The following is a 22346-nucleotide window of genomic DNA, read 5'->3' on the forward strand; positions in this document are numbered from 1 at the left end:
TGGTCCTTTCATGCCTTTGGCTTACTGTCTGTGAAAGACCCTAAAAGGGAGCAATGTAGTCTTGACAGTTGGGTAGGACGGGGAAGGGGGCTTTCACTGCTCTGTGAAGTTATGACACTTACTTGCATCCTGCAAAACAGTTTTCTCCTTCCTTTGTTAGACTGTTTTTGCAGAACAGGTTAATTGACATTTGCAAACATTCACTGTATATGGTGTTACTTAGGGTTTTGCTTGTTTGTTTGGTTTGTTTTTTATTTTTTCTAACACCATAACATCTTTTTATTGTTCATCAGTAATCTCTGAGTTATTTATACACCATCTTCAGGTGCTGGGTAAGGAAAGATCTATTACTTATGGTTGCTAAAATCGTGGTGATACGTTACTTTAGGGTTTATATTCAGTATTGTTAACAGAAATAGATAACACAGTTGCTCAATTATTTTCAAACAGCAAGTTCGGTTCGTAACATTGTTCAGAGAGCACTTGAAAAGATCTTAGAAATGATCTTAGAAAAGATCTTAAGCCACTCCGTATAGTTTATGTCTAAGAGAACTGAGGTCCAGAAAGAGTCAACTTAGAAGAGTCCAACATTCATTCATCAAAAGGTTTTTTGTGTCAGGCACTTGACAAATCACAGGGTCCAGTGATTGACATCCTTGCTCTAGATCCCTGCCTAGAGACACCACCCAGTGGAAAAGAGGCAGAGGTGTCATTTGAACCTGAGTCAAGCTAATTCTAAAGTGATGCTCTTTCATGACATTAAGTAAACTGCCTCTTAATTAAGCACCTCAAATGGATCGTAATCTGTCCTAAGTTTCGTCTTCCAGTTGTCCTCTTAGAACAAAAATTCTTGAACATTTGGGGTGAAATGGACCTCTTTATAAATGCACTCAGTCAGTTGATCACATCCTCTGTGTCCTGGTACAGTGAGTTTGGGGCACATTCCAGGAGTGACCTCCCAAAGCCTATTCTCTTGGTGATCTTTAGCCACTTCCTTGAAATATGGGTTTACATCTGAAGTGAAGCTCCCCTGGCTGTATGGACCCAGTTTTACAAACCGCACACTTCCTCCTGAGAGCCAGTTTCCTAGGTATCACCATAAAGTAGCACATTCTACCAGAGTTTCACCTGCAGAGTCAAACCCTAAAACCATTCACATTGACACCTCAAAAGCCATGCTACCCTGATAAACTCTCTGTGTCAACTGCCTTACAAAGGGCAAACTCTTGCGAACCTCTGCTTAGCAGTTCAGGCATCGTGCCCCTCACTGCCTTCAGGCCTGGAGGCCTTATCCCAGAAGGAGCCCAGAGGTCTCAGCAGGACGCTCACTGCAAATTTCTCTTCTTTTCTCGTCCCCTTTCCTGAATCAGAAGTTTTGATTCAGTGCCTTTTAGCTCTTTCTGATGTTATCACGTCATCTGAGGTAGAAGCTGCTTGCCACTTCCAGCCTCTGCCACCCATAAAACATTTCACATTTGGAGAAAACAATAGCAGCTTGAGTTTTTAAAGGAAACAGCTTCTCTTCTGGGATCAAACTGAAAGCAGATATCTGAACTGTGAAACTTTTTTTTGTTGTTTTTAAGAAGTATCTGGAGCTGGATTGAAGCGTCGTGTTCCATATACTTGGACAAAGTCAAGTTTTAGGACTAGAAGCAGGCAGCATGGGCACCTGCTTCAGGAGAGACAGCCTTTGACAGCACAGGCTTCCTCTTACGTTTCTCCACCCTTGTCCACAGCCCTGTGTTTTAGCAGAAGTTTGGAGTCCAGAACACACTTACTGTTAAAGCCCACACAGTCGACAAATAGTCTCCAAGGTTTCATAAGAATGGATACATTAAATTATATGTTCTGGAAAGAGTGGTTGTATTAGAAACTTTGAACATAAAGATGCTGGGCTGTAAAAAATACCCACATTGGACCATCTTATCAGAAAGAACACTCCCTAAGGTGCCTGCCTGTGCCTGTGAGAGTAGGTAGACATTTTGACCGCCGCCCTTTCATTCTGACTTCTGTTCATTTATCCTGTAGCAAATATCAGGCATGTTAACGATCCCAAATTTTATAAATGAAATTATTGCAGCTCACGCTGTCAGGATGTGAACCTAAGCAGACCTCATATTTTCTGACTTAATAGCCAGACTGTAGCAGCCTTCCCTTGATAATGGAAGCTTCTGTCAGCTGCAGTCAGCAGCCTGTCTCTAACAGGAGGTACCCAGACACATTGAATGCAAATTTCAAGGGTAACTAGTAACAGATGGAGAGCCACCAGGTGAAGCAGTTTTACTAATCATGGCATTTCTGAAGAACCAACTTACAGGTCTGCCTAATGTCCTGACCCTAGGCCAGGCACTGTGACGGACACCAGGCCTCTGCTGCCTAGTCTTCCAGAAGGTCCTTAGTGCATAATGAACCCTGCAGGTGCCCCAGCTCCCAGTCAGCCTGGACTCAGTGCCTTCACAGTATGGTTAAAGCTGGTTGTACTCATTACACACTGAAAGTAAAGAACTCAGAACTCTTAATTGATCTTTTGGGATATAAGGAATATGGTTCTTTTTTGTATATCTTTTTAGTATTGATCCCAAAGCTAGCATCTTCTGCAGATAACCAAATTCACACTGAGACAAACTGAAGGCTGTCCTTCTAGGGCTGTGCTGCCCAGTACAGGGTCCACCAGCCACATGTCACAGTCACGTGTGGGAAATGCGGCTAGTCTAAATTGAGATGTGCTGTGAGTGTAAAAAAAGAAATGAAAAATGTCAAATAGCTCATTAATAACTTTTATACTGATCATATTTTGAAGTGATAGTACTTTGGATATATATTATTAAATAAAAGATTAAACTTTCCTCTGTTTCTTTTTGCTGGTAACGTGGCTGTTAGAAAATTTTAATGTATATGGCTTACATTTGGACCCCACCATCAAAGGTACTGAAAGCCATCTTTCTCTGAATTTCTGGTATAAACTCAACTATTTTGCATATTCTGTTGGATTTCTTTTCATGTATATCTGTGTCTTTTCTTCCAAAATGAACTGTTACCTGGTCAAAGACAGGACCTTGGAAATGGTCCATCTCATACTGTGATTTTCAGCGATGGAGAGGGTGAGTGTTCGCCGTGCCTGGGGAGTTCTCTCCTTTGTGGGACAGAGCACATATGCTCAACATCCTGTAGAATATCATAGAATTCAAACAATGTGGTTAATAGGGACATGGGCCAGTCAGGGAGTGCTGTTCTCTCTCTCTCTCTTTTTTTAATATTTATTTAATATTTATTTATTTAAAAATATTTTTTAATATTTATTTAATATTATTAATATTTATGCTGGGTCTTCGTTGTGGCATGCGGGATCTAATTCTCTCACTAGGAATTGAACCTGGGTCCCCTGCATTGGGAGTGCAGAGTCTTAACCACTGGACCGCCAGGAAAGTCCTTAGGGAGTGCTGTTCTCTCTCTCTCTTTTTTTAGTATTTATTTAATATTTATTTTAAAATATTTTTTAATATTTATTTAATATCAATTATGAATATTTATGCTGGGTCTTCGTTGTGGCATGCGGGATCTAATTCTCTCACTAGGGATTGAACCTGGGTCCCCTGCATGGGGAGCACAGAGTCTTAACCACGGGACCACCAGGAAAGTCCTTAGGGAGTGCTGTTGAACTCTCTGCCTTCCAGGTCTGTCCTTTGACTGGAGAACTCTCGTCAGCTTTGTTTTTTCCCTAACTCTATGGTCTGGCTCTTGGCCATCCCAGTTTCCAGAGTAGTGCACTGGGCTGCACCAAGGAAAGGTGCAGTCTTTAAAGAAAACATGTGCCCTATGGCACTCAGAGGGAATGACACACAATTAGTACAGAAGGATCCCTTGCAAGGAAGGTGCCGTCTTGTTCTCTAAACCCCTCTCAGTTAAGTCCTGGCTCTGACTGGAGCAGCTGTGTGAGCCTGGACAAAGCACTTAACCTCTCTGAGCCTCAGTTTTCTCCTGTGTAAAATGGGGATGCTGATAGAACCTTCCTCATAATCTAATAATTTCAGTAAAGCAATTTAGCACAGTACCTGACACATCACAAATGTTACCCGTTTTTATTATTACTATGGTGGTAATGAGAGCCTCAGCTACTAAGGGCAGTCTTGAATGTTTTATTCCTGGTCTTGTGTGATTTGGGATTATTCCTACTGCCACATTTTTGAGAATGAATTATTTTTCAAATGACTGAATGGCCAGTCCCAAGTCCAGAGGTTGTACTGGACTTGGGACTGCTCTGTTCCCCAAACCCAAAGATCTAGGGTTTGGGGAACAGAGCAGTTTCCTCTGAGTATCTAATTCACCCCTTTACCTCTTTTATCACTGATATTTGTACTCACTGACTGCATAGCATAGATCACCAGCTCGTTTTGCATGGACCCGCCCATCTCTTAGAACCCAGCCGGTCACTGGGCGGAAATCTCAAGATGTTGAAAGGAACTGCATTGACAAGCAACTTGATTCAGAAACTCAGAAGACGGTGAACAGGAGAAAACTCCCTGTAGGAGAAATCACAGGTGAAGTAGAAAGAGCAGGGCCCTTGGATTCAGACAGATGTGGGTCGTGGTATGTGCCCTGGCAAACACTAGTCAAGCGATCTTGCCGTAGCCATCTAACCTCTCCCGAGTCTTCCCCACGTACCCAGTGAGACCGATGGACTTTGCAAGGCTGTTACCATGACTCAAGGAAATGGCCTAAGGGACTAGAGCAGTATCTAGGCCAGTGACTGCTCAGCCCTCCCGCCTTCCTCACTTGGCCTGACCCTCACCCTCCATTTCCTGATCTGCCCTCCCCCCACCCCCCTAAACCATGGTATATAGAAGCCAGTTAGTGTTACATTCCCTGACTTGTAGCAGCCATGGCTTTGGAGTACATTTAAGAACATGTGGTTACTTGTCTTCCATTAGATCCATGTACAGAAATGTGAGAAAGGTTTTAGTTCTTTTGAATTTACTGTTCATTCTGGCAAAGTGAAAGTTTATATCTCACTTAAAAACACTTTCAAAAATGTTTCCCCTTCCCTGTTAGAAATTGTAAACTATCTTAATGAAATATAACTAAATTTTGCCGTTTTCCCACTTAATTTATTGAATTTATCCCCCCCCATATTTGAAGTAAGTTGTTGCTTGATGCCAACACCAGCCATCCCCAGGTGCCTGTGATTTTTGCCAGCTTTGCAACAATATGATGGCTAAAGGGAATATAGAATTATTTTTAGAGTAATTTATGATTAAATGCAATTTAGTATTTTATATTGGCCATGTGATCTCCTTGACGTTAATCTTCAAATCATGGAATTTTAAGAACTAGAAATTATTTTAGAACTTCTTATCTAAACTTTACCACTTCAAGACCCAGAGATATTAAATGTTTTCCCCAAAGTTCCCCAATCTGATAGAATAATAATCCTGCATAGGTATGGCATTTAATAGAGCTTTTTTTTTTTTTTTTTTTTTTGCGGTACGCGGGCCTCTCACTGTTGTGGCCTCTCCCGTTGTGGGGCACAGGCTCCGGACGCGCAGGCTCAGCGGCCATGGCTCACGGGCCCAGCCGCTCCGCGGCATGTGGGATCCTCCCGGACCGGGGCAGGAACCCGTGTCCCCTGCATCGGCAGGCGGACTCTCAAACTGCGCCACCAGGGAAGCCCAGTGCTTTTTTTTTTAAACAGAAGTCACAGAAAGGATGCAGTGTGTTAAAAGACCCTGATTTTTAGTTTCTCCAATAGATTACGTTCAAGTAATAGCCAAAAAGTATTTTACAGACTAAAATTAAAGTCTTTAGTCTTTAAAAGGCTAATGCAAAAAGTGACCAATGGGGGGAAGCTAATACAGCCTTTTGGATTAATTAGCTTTACTTCGCCTAGCCCCTTTTAAAGAATTACCCAAGCTCCTGTTGAAGCCAGCAAAAAACATCTGTTGACTTATTTATAGCCACAATTTCTAAGAAGCATATTCTATAGCAGATGAAAAAGTAGTTGACAGCTCGTAATTCATAAAGTTACTGAGGCCTAATCTAACAGAACAAAATGTACAAAACTCGCTCCCGTGGTTCAGGCCCTATCACTTCCCTTTTAACTGAAGACAGAAGTGGTGCAACAAAGTGAACCATAGGTTGCTCTGGTGGTTAAGAAAGAGGTGACTGGGTCCTTTTTTTCATTAACAACATCACAGGTATTGCAATATCTCCATTGTAGGAAACCAGCATTTTTCTGACCATTCCCACTTTTCACTGGAAGTTTGAACAGGGTGCGACCTACAGATTGTTACCAACGTATTTTCTATCAAGAATCTGAAGGGTTGATGAAAATGACTGATTGAATACTTCTGTATCTGGGGCAAGCTTAACTTTTTTCTTCATTTCCTTTTCTTTGACCACTTGTTATATTTGACATAGCCACTATGATATAGTCAGCCCTGCTGAATTTTAAGCAATTATAAAAATACACCCACTCCTCAGATGTCACCTATCTATATTTTTTAGCTCACTTCTGATCATCTTTTTGGGAACATAGTCAGCTATCTTTCTAAAATCAATATGTTTTATATTTTGCTTCTGGTCTAGACAGGAAATCCTGTCTATCACAGTTTTTTTTTTTAAAAAGGTAGATTAGTCTGGTACAAATAAGTCTTATAGCATAGTAGTATTTATTACCCTGTGTTTTTTTTGAGAATGTAATGATATGATCCAACTGCTGCCCAAATTGACCCATCTAAAATTGTTACCTTTAGAAAGAAAATCATATCCAGAACAAGTCCATGGATTTCTTTAGCTGAGAGGTGAATAGCCTCTTGTTCATTTCACTGTTGATTTTTGTACATTGTGAGATGAGAGAATTTATTAGCCCACAAGAATTACTCACATTTGTCTGAGGTAGTGAAAGTATTGCTCTGTTTTTTAAAAACTCTGATCCCTCACACGATTGTTAATGGTTGTTTTTACCTTTGTCTCACAATTGCTACCCTTTATTGTATATGTGTTTAAAAAACATTTAATCAAAAAGTAGGATTAAATACTATCTTCCCTTCTTAGTTTTCTGTGCTAGCTGATAGGGAATTTTCTATTCAGTTATTTTCAGGCCCCTTGTCTTTCTCGCCTTTATTTTCTTTTTCTTTCCAATCCTATAGACACGTCATCTTTTTCCTTTTCTCTGCCTCTTTGATCATGAGCATTTTAACTCCCTTCATATACTTATTAAGCATATTGTATTAATATTTCATTTTGGAGTCTTTGAAATATAAGTTACTATATATATATATAATTTTTTTTGGTAAATTTTTTGCTGGGCCCTTTCTGCATCTGATGATTAACGAAAATAAGTCCATTTGTACCTTGCTGAAAGTGATGTTAGCCAGCTATATTTAGCTTAACAAAACCCATTACATCCTTGGGGAAGAATGTGCTTAGTTTAGCCTTATGAGAAAATATTTAATAAATGCTGTCCTGAAAATATTTAGCCTGGCTGAGTGGACTGGCAGGAGTTTAATCCTGATAAAGCCGAGGTGATGGCGAGAAGCCGGCCCTCCAGGCCAAGCTCAGGTTGAACAAACGCACCTCTTGTCACTAAGGGTTGTAGCTGTAGGTGTCTCCTGTTGCCAAGTGCTTCACCATCAGTATCCTGCAAAGATTTTCCACCCCCTTCTCATGGCTCCAGAATGGCATCATGCAGCAGGTCCGCCTAAGGAGGAAATGAGGTTCACGGAGCGGTTTTATGGCCAGCTTGGAAGCTGATCTGTTCTTTAAAATCCTAGCTTTACCACGGACTGCTGGCATGTCTTTGACCAACTTGCTGAACTTAGCCTCAGTTTCCTCCTCTGTAAAATGGGGACAATTACAATACCACACAAGGTTCTGCACACGAAATGAGATAAAGCACACAAAGCCTTGAGCAGTTTTCAACACTTATTGTTCAATACTATCAGTAGTATTGGGAACTAATACTGCTAGTAGATGGGAACTATCAGTAGTAGTAGTACTAGTAATAATGTGTTAGGTCAGTCTTTCTAATACATCCTTGCCTTCCCGCCACCATCCGCCTACCCACTAAATTTAAAGAGCTGAGTTTTCTTGAACGTGGCAAGGTAGGAAAAGCTCTGATGTGGACATCAGAACTGAGTTCTAGCCCTTGGCCTGAACTTCTGTGGGACCTTGGGCAAGTTGTGACCCACGCAATCTCACCCCACACCGTGGTCCACAGATGCACAGAGCAGTAGTAATAAGGTCACACTACTTGGCCTGCGTTTTGCTGGTGATCTTTAACTGAAGCCTTCCATCAGCCAGAACCTTGGAAGAGAAGAAAAATGCTAATCTCTCTCTTTTGGTATCTAATTGGGTATAATAGCAGATCTAATTAGGGTTGATAGCCAGACCCTCTGAGTTAGGCAGCCTCACTTGCCTGACACATGTTTAGATGTTGGGCCACGGGATCTGGTATAAGATCAGCCCATGAAGCCAGGACATTTAGACAGCAAGTTATCAGTGTGGAGGTTAATCGTTGGGAGTCTGTCTCCCACAGAGATCTGGATTTCCTCTCTCTGATTGGTGGATTCACTCTTAATCCTTGCTACTCAAAGTGTGGTCTGAGGACCAGCAGCCTGGGCATCACCTGGGAGCTTGCTGCAAATGCAAAATCCTGAACCTCACCCTGATCTACTGAATCAGGTTATTAATCCACATTAAAGTTTAGGAAGCACTGCCCTAAACATCTGCTCTTGGGAGTATTCTGTCTGGCACAGAGGATGTTTACTAAATACTGGTAGAATTTGTATTTGGCATTAATTTTTTTCTAGATTTACAGCTTCTTTCCTCTCTTTGGGTATAACATGTTGATGTGTTAGGTAACTCGGATTGCCGTGACAAAATACCATATCCTGGGTGGCTTAAACAACAAAAATTGGTTTCTCAGTTCCGTTCATGTGGCGGAAGGTCTGAGATCCAGGTGCCAGCATGGTTGAGTTCTGGTGGGGGCCCTTACCTGGCTTGCAGACAGTGCCTCATTTTGTGTTCTCATGTGGCAGAGAGAAAAAGAGGAAGCTCTCTGGTGTCTCTTCTTATAAGGGCACTAATCCCATCGTGATGGCCCCCACCCTCATGATGTCTACTTAATTACCTCCCAAAGGTCGCATCTCCAAATACACTCACATTGGGAGTTAAGGCTTCAACATGTGAATTTGGAGGGATGCAGTTCAGTCCACGGCACCTGATTTCTACACCTTACTTTGAGATGCATCCAAAAAAGTAAGATGGGCTGATGGAAAAATATGTAATAAATATAGTAAATATTTAAATATAGTAAATGTTAATTATAGAGTCTAGGATGAGGATGTATGGACATTCACTGTACAGTTCTTTCTGGTATGTTCACAATTGTCAGAGAAAAAGCCCTGCTCTTTCTTTAGTTACTAGAACAGAATCTGGTGGTTCTTTTCTCTGATTTCCATCCGGGCTTTCTTAAAACTGCCTCACTGGACAGCTTTGCCTCTTCGGCAGTGCCCCCCTCTGCCCGCTCTCCTTGGTCTGCCAATGTCCTGCTTCTTCGCTGTTAGTTAGTGAGGTTCCAGCCTCCACTGAAATGCTTCTTTCTGGTCTCTGGTTTCCCCAGTAGTGTCCTTCTGTCCAGTTTCTCTCTTACCTCCGCCCTCTCCTGATCAGAGGATCCTTCAAGTTAACTTTGGAAGAGCCTGCTGTATTGTTTTTAAGCATTTCTACCATTTTCTGCCTTTGACGGTGAAATCTGCTGTCAGATAAAAGTGGGAGAGAAGTGAGTGCCATGCTCTGCCCCTAGGGAGAGAGCATGGCTCACCTGGGGCCCCAACCTCCCTCTTGTTGCTCATGGGGCTCCCATTGTTTTCTCTTTATGACCTTAATTATCTGCAGTTCAAGATGTTTTCTAGTGACGGGTGATGTACTGACTTGTATATTTGGGGGGAAGCTCAAAAGCTCGTGTCATTAGGATCATTTTACTTGAACACACCAGAAAGTACTATGGCTGCCCACTTGTAAGATGGGGCATCCAGTATCTGTGTGTCATGTGACACCCTTGCCACAGTTACCCTTAGATTAGCCTTGGTGTGAAATTCGGGGAAGCTTATCACAGGTTTCTCTCCTTGACTGGGACTTGTAGACTCTGGTGGAGAGAAACAGGTCCAAGCTGAACTCAGGGACACTATTCATGAGCTTTGTGACCAAATGACTTAATTTCTCTCTGTCTCCTCACCTTTAAATTGAGGGTGATAAGGAACTGCTATGAAAAATAAGCGAAAGCATGTCCGTAAAATACTGAGTGTGGAGGTGTGAGTCCTCATTGATGTTCAGTAATAGTCATGCACCCAAGAAACTCAGGGCCCATTGGGTATGTGTCACATGATTTTCCCTTCTTTCCTTCCTTTTTGGGGCCTCTCAGTCACACTTCATACAAAATCTTTCTATGCCAACAGACCAAAGGATCAACTTCCCTTATAAACCATTAGCCTCCGAAATCCCGGGGACTCAACTATAAATTATTTTCCTGGTGGGGAGAGGTGGGTGTTCCCTTCTCTTCCGCATTTATCTCCTGCCCAGAATCTTAATTTGCTGTATGCTGTAAATTGTAATCTTTAAATCAGACTCCAATTTAGGTGATAAGCATCACAATTAGGCTAGCCTGTCAAAAGATTAAGTGTAATCTTGCATTTCAATCTCCAGCAGAGGCTTTAGCGAGGGCATCAGAAGCGAAGCTGTAATGTCTGCTTATGTTTAATAAAGTCTTTGCCTGCTGTTTGTTTCCTGTATAGTCTCTTGTCTAGAAATAAATGGGCAGAGGATCTCAGATCCCTTTCATTTGTTTTTAAGCTGTGAAGCAGAAGAGATAAACGGGAGAAGATAAACTTAAAGATATTAAAGACTAATTAGTTTAGGGTGTCTGAAAAGATCTGCAAACTTCTTGTTTAAATCTGTTGACAACTCTTATTAATTCCCTCTGACTAGTTATCCCTGAAAATAGTGTAGTTATGGCTGAAGATTTACTTTCACATCTACTCTTTCTACTCCCATTTTCAGTTGCCCCTATTTTTTTTCCTTCCTTCTCCTGCAAAAGAAAAATCCTTGTTTCCACCAAGTTCAATATCCTTCCAACTTCATCTTTCCTTTACATTCAGAAAACTGGAGTATAATAACTCAAATAGATAGTCCTTATAGGAGAAAGTGCAATGTATTGAAAATCATGTGATAATTTAGATATGAGTTCTGAAAAGATATTAAGTGTTTTTATATGTAGAAAGGCAAAATGCAGATGTCTACCCTAATTAAGTGTTTCCTGTTTGCCACCTTAAAAAAGTATTGAGAATTCTTTCTGTCTTATAATAATTTCTGGTGTTAAAATTTGCCATTGCAATTGGGTATTTTAAAAATCTGTAAATAATAATGAAAAAGAGTACATGAATAAGTCTCAATTAATAATAGCTACCCATTAGTTTGTGCTTGCTACATTCTAGGCACTGTGCTTACCCATGTTTGTTGATACAGTATTCATTTAATCCTTGTTACACTTAAAATTATTCCCATTTTACAGATGAAACTGGGATTCAAGTTAATTAGCATACCCAAGATTACACTCAGTAAATGGCAAAACTAAGATTAAAACCCAGGTCTCTTTGGCTTTAAACCTGTGTTTTTAATAATTTCTCTACTGCTGATTAAACAGGTGTGTTCCAAAATTAAGGAACTCATAATTGGTGGTGGGGGGGTGTTTTTTTGGGAGGGGCTTTGTTTCAGTTTTTAAGTGCATTATCTTAGCCAGCATTGGTTATGGCTTTGCCCATAGAACTTAAGAAGTTTAAACCTTCAGAGTATTAACCGTTATAAGCATAAAGTATGAACATGCTTATAAGGTTTATTTAAGAAAAGTACAGGGATTTGCTAGATTTTTGCCCACCAGAATGTCCATTTTTCATTTGAAAGAATGAGAGAGACTGTGTTAGGCAGGACTGAAGTTTTGATTCAGCTACTATTTAACAGACAAGCATCTTGATTTAATATTGATCCACACTTTGCACATACTTTCTTTTCTGTGTATTTGTATTACATTTTAAAAGGTAAGTGGCAGCTTTTCATGTACGTCCAAGCTGCTTCCATCAGTAATGGAATACTTGGCTTGGGCAGTCTCTGGAGTCCCAGAATTTCAGCTTAAACTTTCCATTCGTCCCTTCCAGGCACTAACTCTAAAATATCCTTTTTTATGGAGAAGGCCTCCAAAAGGTGTAGCTGTGTGCTGGTTTCATCTTGCACTTTGTAGCGCGTTGGCACCATTTAACGTGAGGCATGCCACCATCTCCCACACACCACTGGTGCCCAGGGACTGTTCAGGCCTGTCCATGTTAGTGATTTGGGAAGGGCCTAAGTCGGGAGAGAAGTCTCTCTTCTGTGTGACTCGTTGTCACCAGGGCAAAGGGGGGAAATAGAACTAGTGGAAAATGCAGCACTTAGGATGTGTCATCAAAAATTCTTTCTACAACCTGGGACACCTACTTCATTGGTGTTCCTGTTAAAGGCTGATTCCTCTCTTTTTTTGAAACAATACACGTCTTGGCTTCACCACTGCTTTTAGACCCTTTTGCTGTTCTTTCTTATCTTCTTTCTCCTTAAGTAATACTGATTTCTTTTGCTGAAAAGTGATTCAGCTAAGTGAAAAACTGGTGTTGGCTTGTCGTAGAGGAATCTAAAGTTCACCCAGTTTTAAGAGTGGACTTGGCTCTCCAGACATGTACACTGGCTACAGCAGGATTCAAAACCAAAAAGCATTCTTCATTTACATATAAAAATCTGTCTGAAGGGTGAAATCAAATGAGAATTTACATGTAAACTTGGTGAGGATCATGCTCTGCTAATTTGTGTTTTGTTTAATAGCCACCATGTACGATCTCCACATTTTGTGTGTGTGTGTCTCTCTCTCTCCCTCTCTCTCTCTCCCTCTCTCTCTCTCTCTCCCCCCCTCTCTCTCTCTCCCTCTCTCTCTCTCTCTATATATATATCTATATATTTAGTTCCATTATGTTTTAGTTTATTGAACTGTATGATGTGGTACTTTATCATGGACTTTTCAAAGAACAACTTGCCAAATTTGGTGCTTCCTAGCAATTGTCATTTCCTGTTGGAATTTTTTAACATGGGATCTAACGGAAGCGTAAATATTGACCTTGTGTATTTAATAACAGTAAAGGAATCGTTGATTTTAGGATTATTGAAATAATTAATATTTTGCTTTAGAATGCTTTTTAGACTTTCACTGTTAATGGATCCTATTGCCCGAAATAGAAAATGTGAACTTTAAAAGCTTACTGGGTGAAGCTTCCACATCCCATATGTTTAAATATTTTAAAGGGGAAATGGATTGAATCATAGATATTGTACTAGAGAATAGGAAATCCTTGAATTGTTATTTTAAAAAACCTTGTCTCTTTGTAAAATTTACCTTTTAAAACTCCCATTGAAAAACTGTGATCAGTTATGATGCTTTATACATTGGGGTAATAGGCTTTTTTCAATATTAACAAAATTCAGTGGTGAATTCACTCGATGTGTTACAAAGGAGTACCTGTACTTCCTAATGTATATGTCTAGTTTTTATCTTTTTAAAGTATTCTGGGGCGTACTTTGAGAAGAATGTCGTTATAGATACCTGATAGCCATCACAATGCTTTTTAGAAACTTCATGTAGTACTTGTATGAGTGAAAGAAATGATATTTTGCAGCTCAGGATATGCTGCATGGAAAGTAAACTGCCATGTTTTGCCAAAGAAACATTGAAAGGACTAAGGAAAGGCTTTTTTTCCCCCTCCTTCTTCAAGCTGAAGTGAAGAAATAAGAGTGGCAGAAACAATTTTGTATGTAGTATTTGCCAACCCAGTAATATAACAACTCTTGGGTGCATATTTCAGTCACAATTAGGTGAAATCTTTAATTATCACTTAATTTAACTTTCATATTTGCCTGCAGAAATGACTGTGTTGATAAGATTCTGAAAGGAGATAAACCTTTATTAAGTAATTCCATTTTTAGTTGCCAACTTTAAGGGGTTCGTTTTCATTTTTTAATTCAAAAAAATGCCTGTGTCATTTATGAGGGAAGGAAAAGAAGAACGAGGCATGTTAGTTGGATGTGTGTCGTGTGCATATGTGGGTTCATGCAGTTACTGTTTAATCTTTAGCTTTTTGCATTTGGCTGTGCTGAGATCTGTAAGTTTGAGAGGGCTAAGAAGAGAAGCTACAGTGAGTCCCAATTAATAATATTTCTCTACAATATATCTCTACCTTTATGTTTTCCTTCTGTTACATGTGCTGATAGGATGATATTTCATTTTGCTCACTGTAGAAGGCATCTATGAGGGAGGCTATTTTTGTGAGCTGATAATCTAAGGCAAAGGGAAGTAGTTTATAACGTATCAGAGGAATGAGATGCTATGCTCTTTCATTTTATAGTATTCCTTTTTTTATTTTACAGTGCTTTTAACTAAAAAACACTATGAAACTTTCAAGATATTTTTTATTAAAGTATAGTTGATTTACAATATTGTGTTTCAGGTATACAGCACAGTGATTCAGTTTCATATATATATTCTTCAGATTCTCTTCCCTTATAGGTTATTACAAAATATTGAGTCTAGCTCCCTGTGCTGTGCAGTAGGTCCTTGTTGGTTATCTATTTTATATATAGTAGTGTGTATATGTTAATCCCAACCTCCTAATTTATCCCTCCCCCCACCCCAAGATATTTGTATTTTTAAGTGCTTTTTGGGTATACTCATATTTTAACAGATTTGGGCGACGTCATTGCTGGATTTTTTCAGGCAGGGGGTGGGGGTCACCCGCATGGATTTGCTTATCATATACAGTATGTTCTAAAACTTACTACTAACCCAAAACAGATGAGTAGCTCCATTCCTGGATATTCTGATTCTGGGGGTTTGTAGTCATACCCAGCATTCTGTCTTCCTGGCAAGTTCTCCAGATGACCCGTAGGCATAGGCCAGTGGGGAAAGCACCAGTGAGATGAAGTGTCCATTCAGCCCTCTGCATCGTGACTGTCTGGCAAGTCAGTGGCATATCTGTCCTGCTTTCATGAAGTGCGAAATGTGTTCAAGTGCTGTTGCAGTAGGACAAAGTGGCCCAGGAAACTCAGTGATAAGTTTTGTGTGCCCTGCGTTCAGATGTTGATAAGCCCCGTGTCCAGAAGCCATGTCCTCCGGGACAGCTTTTAGTGGGGTCTTTGCAGCACGAAGTCAACTCAGGAATCTTTCATCTGTTGCTGACAAAACTTGCCCTTGCTCAGGCTATAGGACTGCGCTCTTCGCTAGTGTGGTCACTAGCTACATACAGCTATCTCATTTTAAATGATGACAATTAAAAATTCACTTCCTCCATTGCAATAGCTACATTTCAAGGACTCAGGAGCACTTGCTGGGTAGCACAGCTAATAGAACATTTCCATCATCACAGAAAGTGCTTCTGGAGGTGCTGCTGTAGGATTTTCTTCCATAACTTAGCTCTTCTCCTTTTATCCTGGGTACTTGGAATGGCTAATAGCGTTAGGTGGCAAGATCACGTTACTGTCTATCTCGGGAAATAGTGCCACCTAAAAGGGTCTTCTGCTACAGGGTCTGGGTTTCCGAAATGACGTAAATCATACTTAATTCTCTAAGGTCCAGATTTAACACAATCTTACTTGACTATTGTCTTGTGAATCTGTTGTTCTTCTGTTCTGACTCACTGTTAGAAAGATGGGCTTCGTTAGAAATGTGCTTATTTAACATGATATATGGCTTATAAGAAAAATCACACCACTAAAATCTCATTGAAACAAAATTGTCAGTATTTAGTCTTTCTTATTAGATTATATTAACTATTCCTAGGTGAGAGTATATACACAGCACTTGTATATACACAGTATATACAAATTATTTATTGATGGCTGATAAACAGACGGCACATGTAGGTATTGTCATGAAGGCTGTCATTTTACCTATATTTTGCACTTTGAGATGAGTATATTTAGCTCCCTCTTCTGGTATATTATGAGAAAAATATTTGTACTTTCGTATATTTTTGGAGTGAAAATACAGTTATCAGTGTTATGTTGAAGGGCATTATTTGTGTCATCCAATTAGACTTTTGTTTTCCTTTGTATCATTTGGTAAAACATGTGAATAAAAGCATGGAAACAAGTTCATGAAAGCATCACATTTCTGAAGATATTAACTGACCCAAACATATGTAAGCAAATAAAGGCTTTTCAGGAGCAGGTCCATGGGGATTTAATTTGAGTCTCACGTGGCCAGGGAGCATTTGTACTGGCTTCGGATCTCATATTAAGCCCACCCCGCCATTTGTGGGGCGTGGGGCAAAAAGACACAAGGAAGGCCAAGCCTGTATCTACATATTTTAAAGTTATAAATCGTATATTGATTGTTACCAGACTGTTCAGTAAGATACGTTCCATTCTCGTACCTGGGAAGTTACTTCTGCACAGTGACCAGCAAGCTGGATTTGTATTTAGAGTTCTTGGGTTCTCAGTTCTGCCTGAGAGTGTGGTGATATGGGGAGCGCTGGTTCCCAGCCCACCCCTGGCTTGGCCCTGCGCTGCCAGGACCTTTGCACGTCCAGACTCCGTTCCATCCTGACCCCCACTCCCCACAGCCCTCGCCCACTCCCCAGGTCCAAAGGGGCACGCCTGCAGGGAGGTCTGCCCTGGGGAGGATGGACCTGGGGAAGAGGCCCGCGAGGCCACTGGGGCAAGGGGTTCCAAGCTTCTCGAAGTGTTCTGAGTGTGTCCTAGGAGAGAAGCAGTGGGCGTGTCCCCTTGGCCCCCCAAACTCATCACACTGTGGGAAGAGGCACAGCTGGGGGGCGGCCGGCAAGGAGCCTCCTCAACACAGGGCCCAGCACGGGCTCCCTCTCGTTCCGGCCTGAGGTTGCTGCCATCCCAGTAGGACTACGTGACTTTGTGTTCTAGTCATCTTCACTGATGTTTACTGCGTTGGATTACCCCCGATTAAACGTAACCGCACAATTGTGTTTATTTGCAGCTTCGACTCTTCCAGACCTTGCAGAGCAGTTCGCCCCTCCTGACGTTGCTCCACCGCTTCTTATCAAGCTAGTGGAAGCCATTGAAAAGAAAGGTAATCCAGCTGGTAGAGGGAGGCGGTTAACGGGCTATGGCCTGATTTCGTGGGTGTTATCACTTGTATTTGTCTCATGGACGTTCATTAAATACACTCCTTGCCACCTGTGCTGGACCCACAAGCTGTTCGTTGCAGTGACCTGGGGAGATAATCTTGGTCTGACTTCTGACTCTCCACTAACATGTAGTTATTGCATGGAAACTGTTAACTTCTCCCTATTTTAGTAAAGAGAATTAACTTGCTCCTCAGTGGCCAGGTGATGTTGCCAAAATTATTGACATGCCATAAGATGAACAGTAGGAGTTGACTTCCAGGAATATTTGGTACACATCTAGAATAGACACTGGATGGAAACTGGAATGTCTCTCTGGCCGCAGGCTCTCACATTCTCCAGAGAGCTGTGTTTTGCATACTCAGTCTGTTTTGTGTCCTAGGTCTGGAATGTTCAACTCTATACAGAACACAGAGCTCCAGCAACCCAGCAGAATTACGACAGCTTCTTGATTGTGGTGAGTGTCACAGAGCTAGAAATACACATGGGAAAGGCGATTCTTACCTTCCTGTTTCAGGTAAAGCACAAAACATGTGAGCTGAACTGTGCAACATTCTCAGTTTGAAGGGAGCTCAGAAATATGCACACTTCCCTCTGCCCTGTTATGGTAAGAGGGCAGACCTCTGATGTTCGTCTCCTGAGTTGGGGTGTGTGTGCCTGCCTGCCTGCAGGTACTTGGCTGTCATCACAGCCATGAGCCCCTGGGTGCTGTAGAAACTGCAGAGGAGAGAAGCATCTTGGGATTTCTCTGCCTCTGCTTATCTGCCATCTTTCTCTGACCCTGCCATTGGCTACATCTAATTCATCTGGACCAGTTAAAAAATTATTTATAAGTCTATGGCATTTAACAGAGGTCTCTTCTGACCTTTCCCCTTTTCCCTTTCTCTCTCTTTTTCCTTTTCTTTTCCCTTTCTTTCTGTCTTCCTTCCTTGCTTGCTTGCCTTTTCATGCCATATTTACATCAAGTAACATCATGATATTGTTACCTACTGTAATGTGCTGGTAAACCAACTCTCTGGGGGGGGAAAAAAAGCCCTGGTTTGTAGCATTTACCTACTTCTGTGGTGTAAATCTTCTCACCGTGGCTAATTTCAAGCTACCAATGTGTCATCACTGAACTCTTGGGAAGAATTGTGAGCCAGTACAAGTCGGCTGAAGCACACCATTGGTTAAATGACGTCAGTTAATTTAACCAAGTGGTGGCTTTATTATTTGTCCCTGCCCTCCTTTGCCATACAGAATAAAACTGTACAAATGTAAATTTACTGGCCATCATTCTAGCAAGTCATCTTCTACATCAACTTCTAGAATCTCTCAGACCCTTCATTCTCTCCCGGTACTTTTCTTTTTATTAATAATTTTTTGCCTCACACTATTTTAACTAAATTTGGGTGTTTGAAACAAAAGGAGTGAAACCCAGTTTTGGAAGAAGCACCTTCAGGCGTGCAGTTATGCAAAGAATGCCCACATGACATTTAATAAACGAAAACGTTTGAAGTGTGAGGCAGCTTCAAAACGAGGCAGCTTATGAAAATTTCTAGAAAAGATGTTTCTGGGAAAAAAGAAGGAGATTAGATCTTTATCTGTCGATAGTTTTACTTGAAATGCACCGCCCAAATGTTTGAAGCTTAAAAAAAAAACTTTTTTTTAACTTTCATTTTTCCTTTGTACATGGAAGTCAGTCTTACACACACACAGGGTACATCCTCCTACATACATCCAGAGTAGGTCATTAGAAGTTGACTGGCAGAAGAATCAAGGTGAAAAGACTTGTTTTTCTTTATCTCTAACAGCTTTACCAGGGTGTTAAGGAAACACCAAGTTTTGTCCTAGCCAATTGAAATAGACGTACATGTTTTGGTCAGAAAATTGGTCAAATCGAACATGTTAAAAGTCACAGGAAGTGTTTAGACTTCAGAGACTGATGAAATGGAAGTTATTTGTGAAAGAGCGGTTACGTTTTTTAATGTGACCAAAAACAAAATGATGCAGTTTGGCTTTAAAAAAATCTTCACACCACCTGTAAGATGGAATAAATAACCCAAATTCACTTCAACAAGATATTTTGACAGACAGCTTTCTTTGCGCATTTGAGTTCAAAACACACATAGAAAACTGGTTTCCCTTGGATTCTGTGCTATAAAAGTGAATTTTGTGGCAAAACAAAAAGAGTAAACATTATCTCAATTTAGGAGTGAGGATCCTCCAGGACTGTTTCCAGCTTGAGGAGTTTTCAGTCTATAAAAAAATCGTAATATCCTAGAGGAAGCTCAAAGATAAGTCACTTACACTAAAAGCAAAAAGTATGGCTTTTACCCAAACCCATGAATTACCAATGTCTGAAAAGGACAGACGTGGGTGGAGGACAACAGCCTACATTTATTAGCACCTACTGAGTTATTTTATTTCATCCACACATCAGTCTTGTGATATAAATATTAGTAACTGCTGATGGTAACGCCATGACTTGCATCCAAATGGTTCTGACTCTCAAAGCCCTTATTCTCGTTTTTCCCCCACTATATTGCCCTAAAATAAAATGTTTCTTTCTTGGTTTTTTTTCATTTTAATGGTGTGAATTATTTTCTTTCTCTCTTTCTCTCTCTCTTTTGGTTTCTCTTAACCTGAATTAGGCTTTTCCTTTAAAAGTTCTCATTACCAGAAAAACCTATGTGTGTGACACCGTGTGGTGATGGATATTAACTAGACTTACTGTGATGATGGTTTAACAATGGTATATACAAATATCAAATCATTATGTGGTACACCTGAAACTGATATAATGCTATATGTCAAGATACCTCAATTTTAATTAATTTATTTATTTTTTTAAAGAAACGGTAGAGATTTTTTTTTTTTTGGCTGTGCCACACGGCATGTGGGATCTTAGTTTCCCGACCAGGGATCGATCCCACACCCCTCTGCACCGGAAGCACAGAGTCTTAACCACTGGACCTCCAGGGAAGTCCCAAGATACCTCAATTTTAAAAATCAGCCTTCTGCAGCCTCAGCACTGTGGGCATTTTAGGATGGATAATTCTTTGTCGTGAGGGGGCTGTTGTGTGCGTAGGGTTTCAGCAGCACTCCTGGCCTCCACCCACTAGATGCCAGTGGGATTTTCCCCTGGTTGTGACAATTGGAGATGTCTCCAGGTGTTGAGAGATGTCTCCTAAGGGTGGAGGTGGGGCAGCAAAATTGAGGACCCCAGTTGAGAACCCTTTACTTAGATAGAGATCAGTCGGGGAGGGGACTCCATTCCAGTGGGAGAAGGAGTGAAGTGTTGGAGAGTCTGCTCGTTGCCCGTCAGGAGTAGACTCAGAAAAGCAGGGTAGAAGAGGGTGTAAACGCCCCAACCCAGACCTAAAGATTGGGTGGCTCTCTCTGAACTGACTTCCACTGTCATCACATGACAGATGTGTCTAGCCCTTGGAAGAGCACATTAGCATAGCTTTAATGCAGAAAAGGAGACTGCTAGCATAGAAATCAGAAACCCCAAGGAGCTTTAGAAGTTGTCTATAAATAAATAGAACATACTACATCGGCTCTAGTGGAATTTGACATAAGGTGAGCTGATCCAAAGACTTGAAATAAGGTTATTTCATTCAAAGGTTATAAAGGCTCTTTGGAATACACCTCATGTGTTGGAGAAGGGCTTCAGTGAATGAACATCACTCTCAGGACTTTGTGTAGCTCAGCTCACAAACATTCAACAAGCACATTCTCTGCTGAGCACTGAGGGATATGAGAAGAGCAGGTGAGAGCCACAGTCCGTGCCTTGGAGGGACTGTCAGTCTAGGAGAGAGACTCGCAATTACCATAGTGGGAAGTGTCAGGTGTCATAGAGAGATGACTCCTGCCGGGGGGACGTGTGGAACCTTTCGCATCTTAATGTTTATACCTCATCGCCAAATGGTGTTTTAGGATGAGCAGATTAAGTAATAAGAATTGGCTGGGCAAAGTGATATTAAATGAAGTATACAGGGGGCAGATTTGGGGGGAGGGGCAGCCGCTTGCTGTGGAGTGGGTGGCTATGGAATGCTCCAACAGAGATGCACACACAGTTTTGTGTGACAGTCACACTAGTAGTTGCATTACTTTCCACATGGACCCTTTATGCAGAGACCCAGTCTTGCCCTTCCCCACACTTACTAGAGATGTCATATGCCTCTGGTTTGTTCTTTGTGGGACACTTAAGTGATTTAAGCCCTTGCTTCTCCACCTTTTCATTCTTTTCCTCAAACTAACCTATCCACATTTGCTACCAGCTCAGGACTTTCCTGAGCTCTATGGTATTGTACGATTATCTTTCATAAGTTCTGCTTAGTTAGTGGGACAGGTTTGGCTGATGATGATGCGTCCAAGAAGCTTTGTTAACTCAGCCTAAGTGCTTTATAATATCACACCTGGTTCATGGGCATCCAGGATGCCACTTCTCCTTCTCATGCTGAATACCTGCGAGTAAACTTTGATTCTCTCTCATCCTCTCCTAGGCCACAACCCAGTCCTGTCAATCTCCTAGTTAGGTTACTTTTTTTTTTTTTTACCGGATATTCATTTTTAATTATTATTTATTCATTTATTTATGCTGTGTTGGGTCTTCGTTGCTGCGCGCGGGCTTTCTCCAGTTGCAGCAAGCGGGGGCCACTCTTCATCGCGGTGCGCGGGCCTCTCACTATCGCAGCCTCTCTTGTGGCGGAGCACAGGCTCCAGACGTGCAGGCTCAGTAGTTGTGGTTCCCGGGCCTAGTTGCTCTGCGGCATGTGGGATCTTCCCAGACCAGGGCTCGAACCTGTGTCCCCTGCATCGGCAGGCGGACTCTCAACCACTGCGCCACCAGGGAAGCCCTAGGTTACTTCCTGATAATGTCTCACACGTTTCTAACGGTCCTGAAATCCAGATTACCCCGAGTGGTATCAGCACTTCCAGCAGCGCTCCTTTCCGACTTATTTTGAATGCCACGATTAATAAAGCTGTTTAGAAATGTAGCATTCTGCTCGTCAGGGCCCCTGTTCTCCACTGAGTACATGCACAAGTCCCCAGATAATTTCCCTCAAGTCATCTTTCCTGTCAGTAGTGTGCATCCTTCTGTGGTCCTTCCTGCCTGCAGCACCCCTTCCTTCCACC

The 22346-nt window shown here is 41.4% G+C and overlaps 1 protein-coding gene across 24 annotated transcripts in view; it reads left to right on the forward strand.

The window, feature by feature from the left end:
* The window catches only part of PIK3R1 (phosphoinositide-3-kinase regulatory subunit 1), a 959753-nt gene that overhangs the window by 913890 nt on the left and 23517 nt on the right, over positions 1 to 22346 (forward strand). For all 24 annotated transcript variants that reach the window (XM_079916424.1, XM_079916400.1, XM_079916404.1 and 21 more), the window contains 2 exons: positions 17075 to 17167; positions 17605 to 17679. In XM_079916424.1, the coding sequence (XP_079772550.1) occupies positions 17075 to 17167; positions 17605 to 17679 (168 nt within the window). The remainder of the gene's footprint in view (positions 1 to 17074; positions 17168 to 17604; positions 17680 to 22346) is intronic.

Source organism: Stenella coeruleoalba, assembly GCF_951394435.1.
Source record: "Stenella coeruleoalba genome assembly, chromosome: 3".
NCBI classification, from domain to species: Eukaryota; Metazoa; Chordata; class Mammalia; order Artiodactyla; family Delphinidae; genus Stenella; species Stenella coeruleoalba.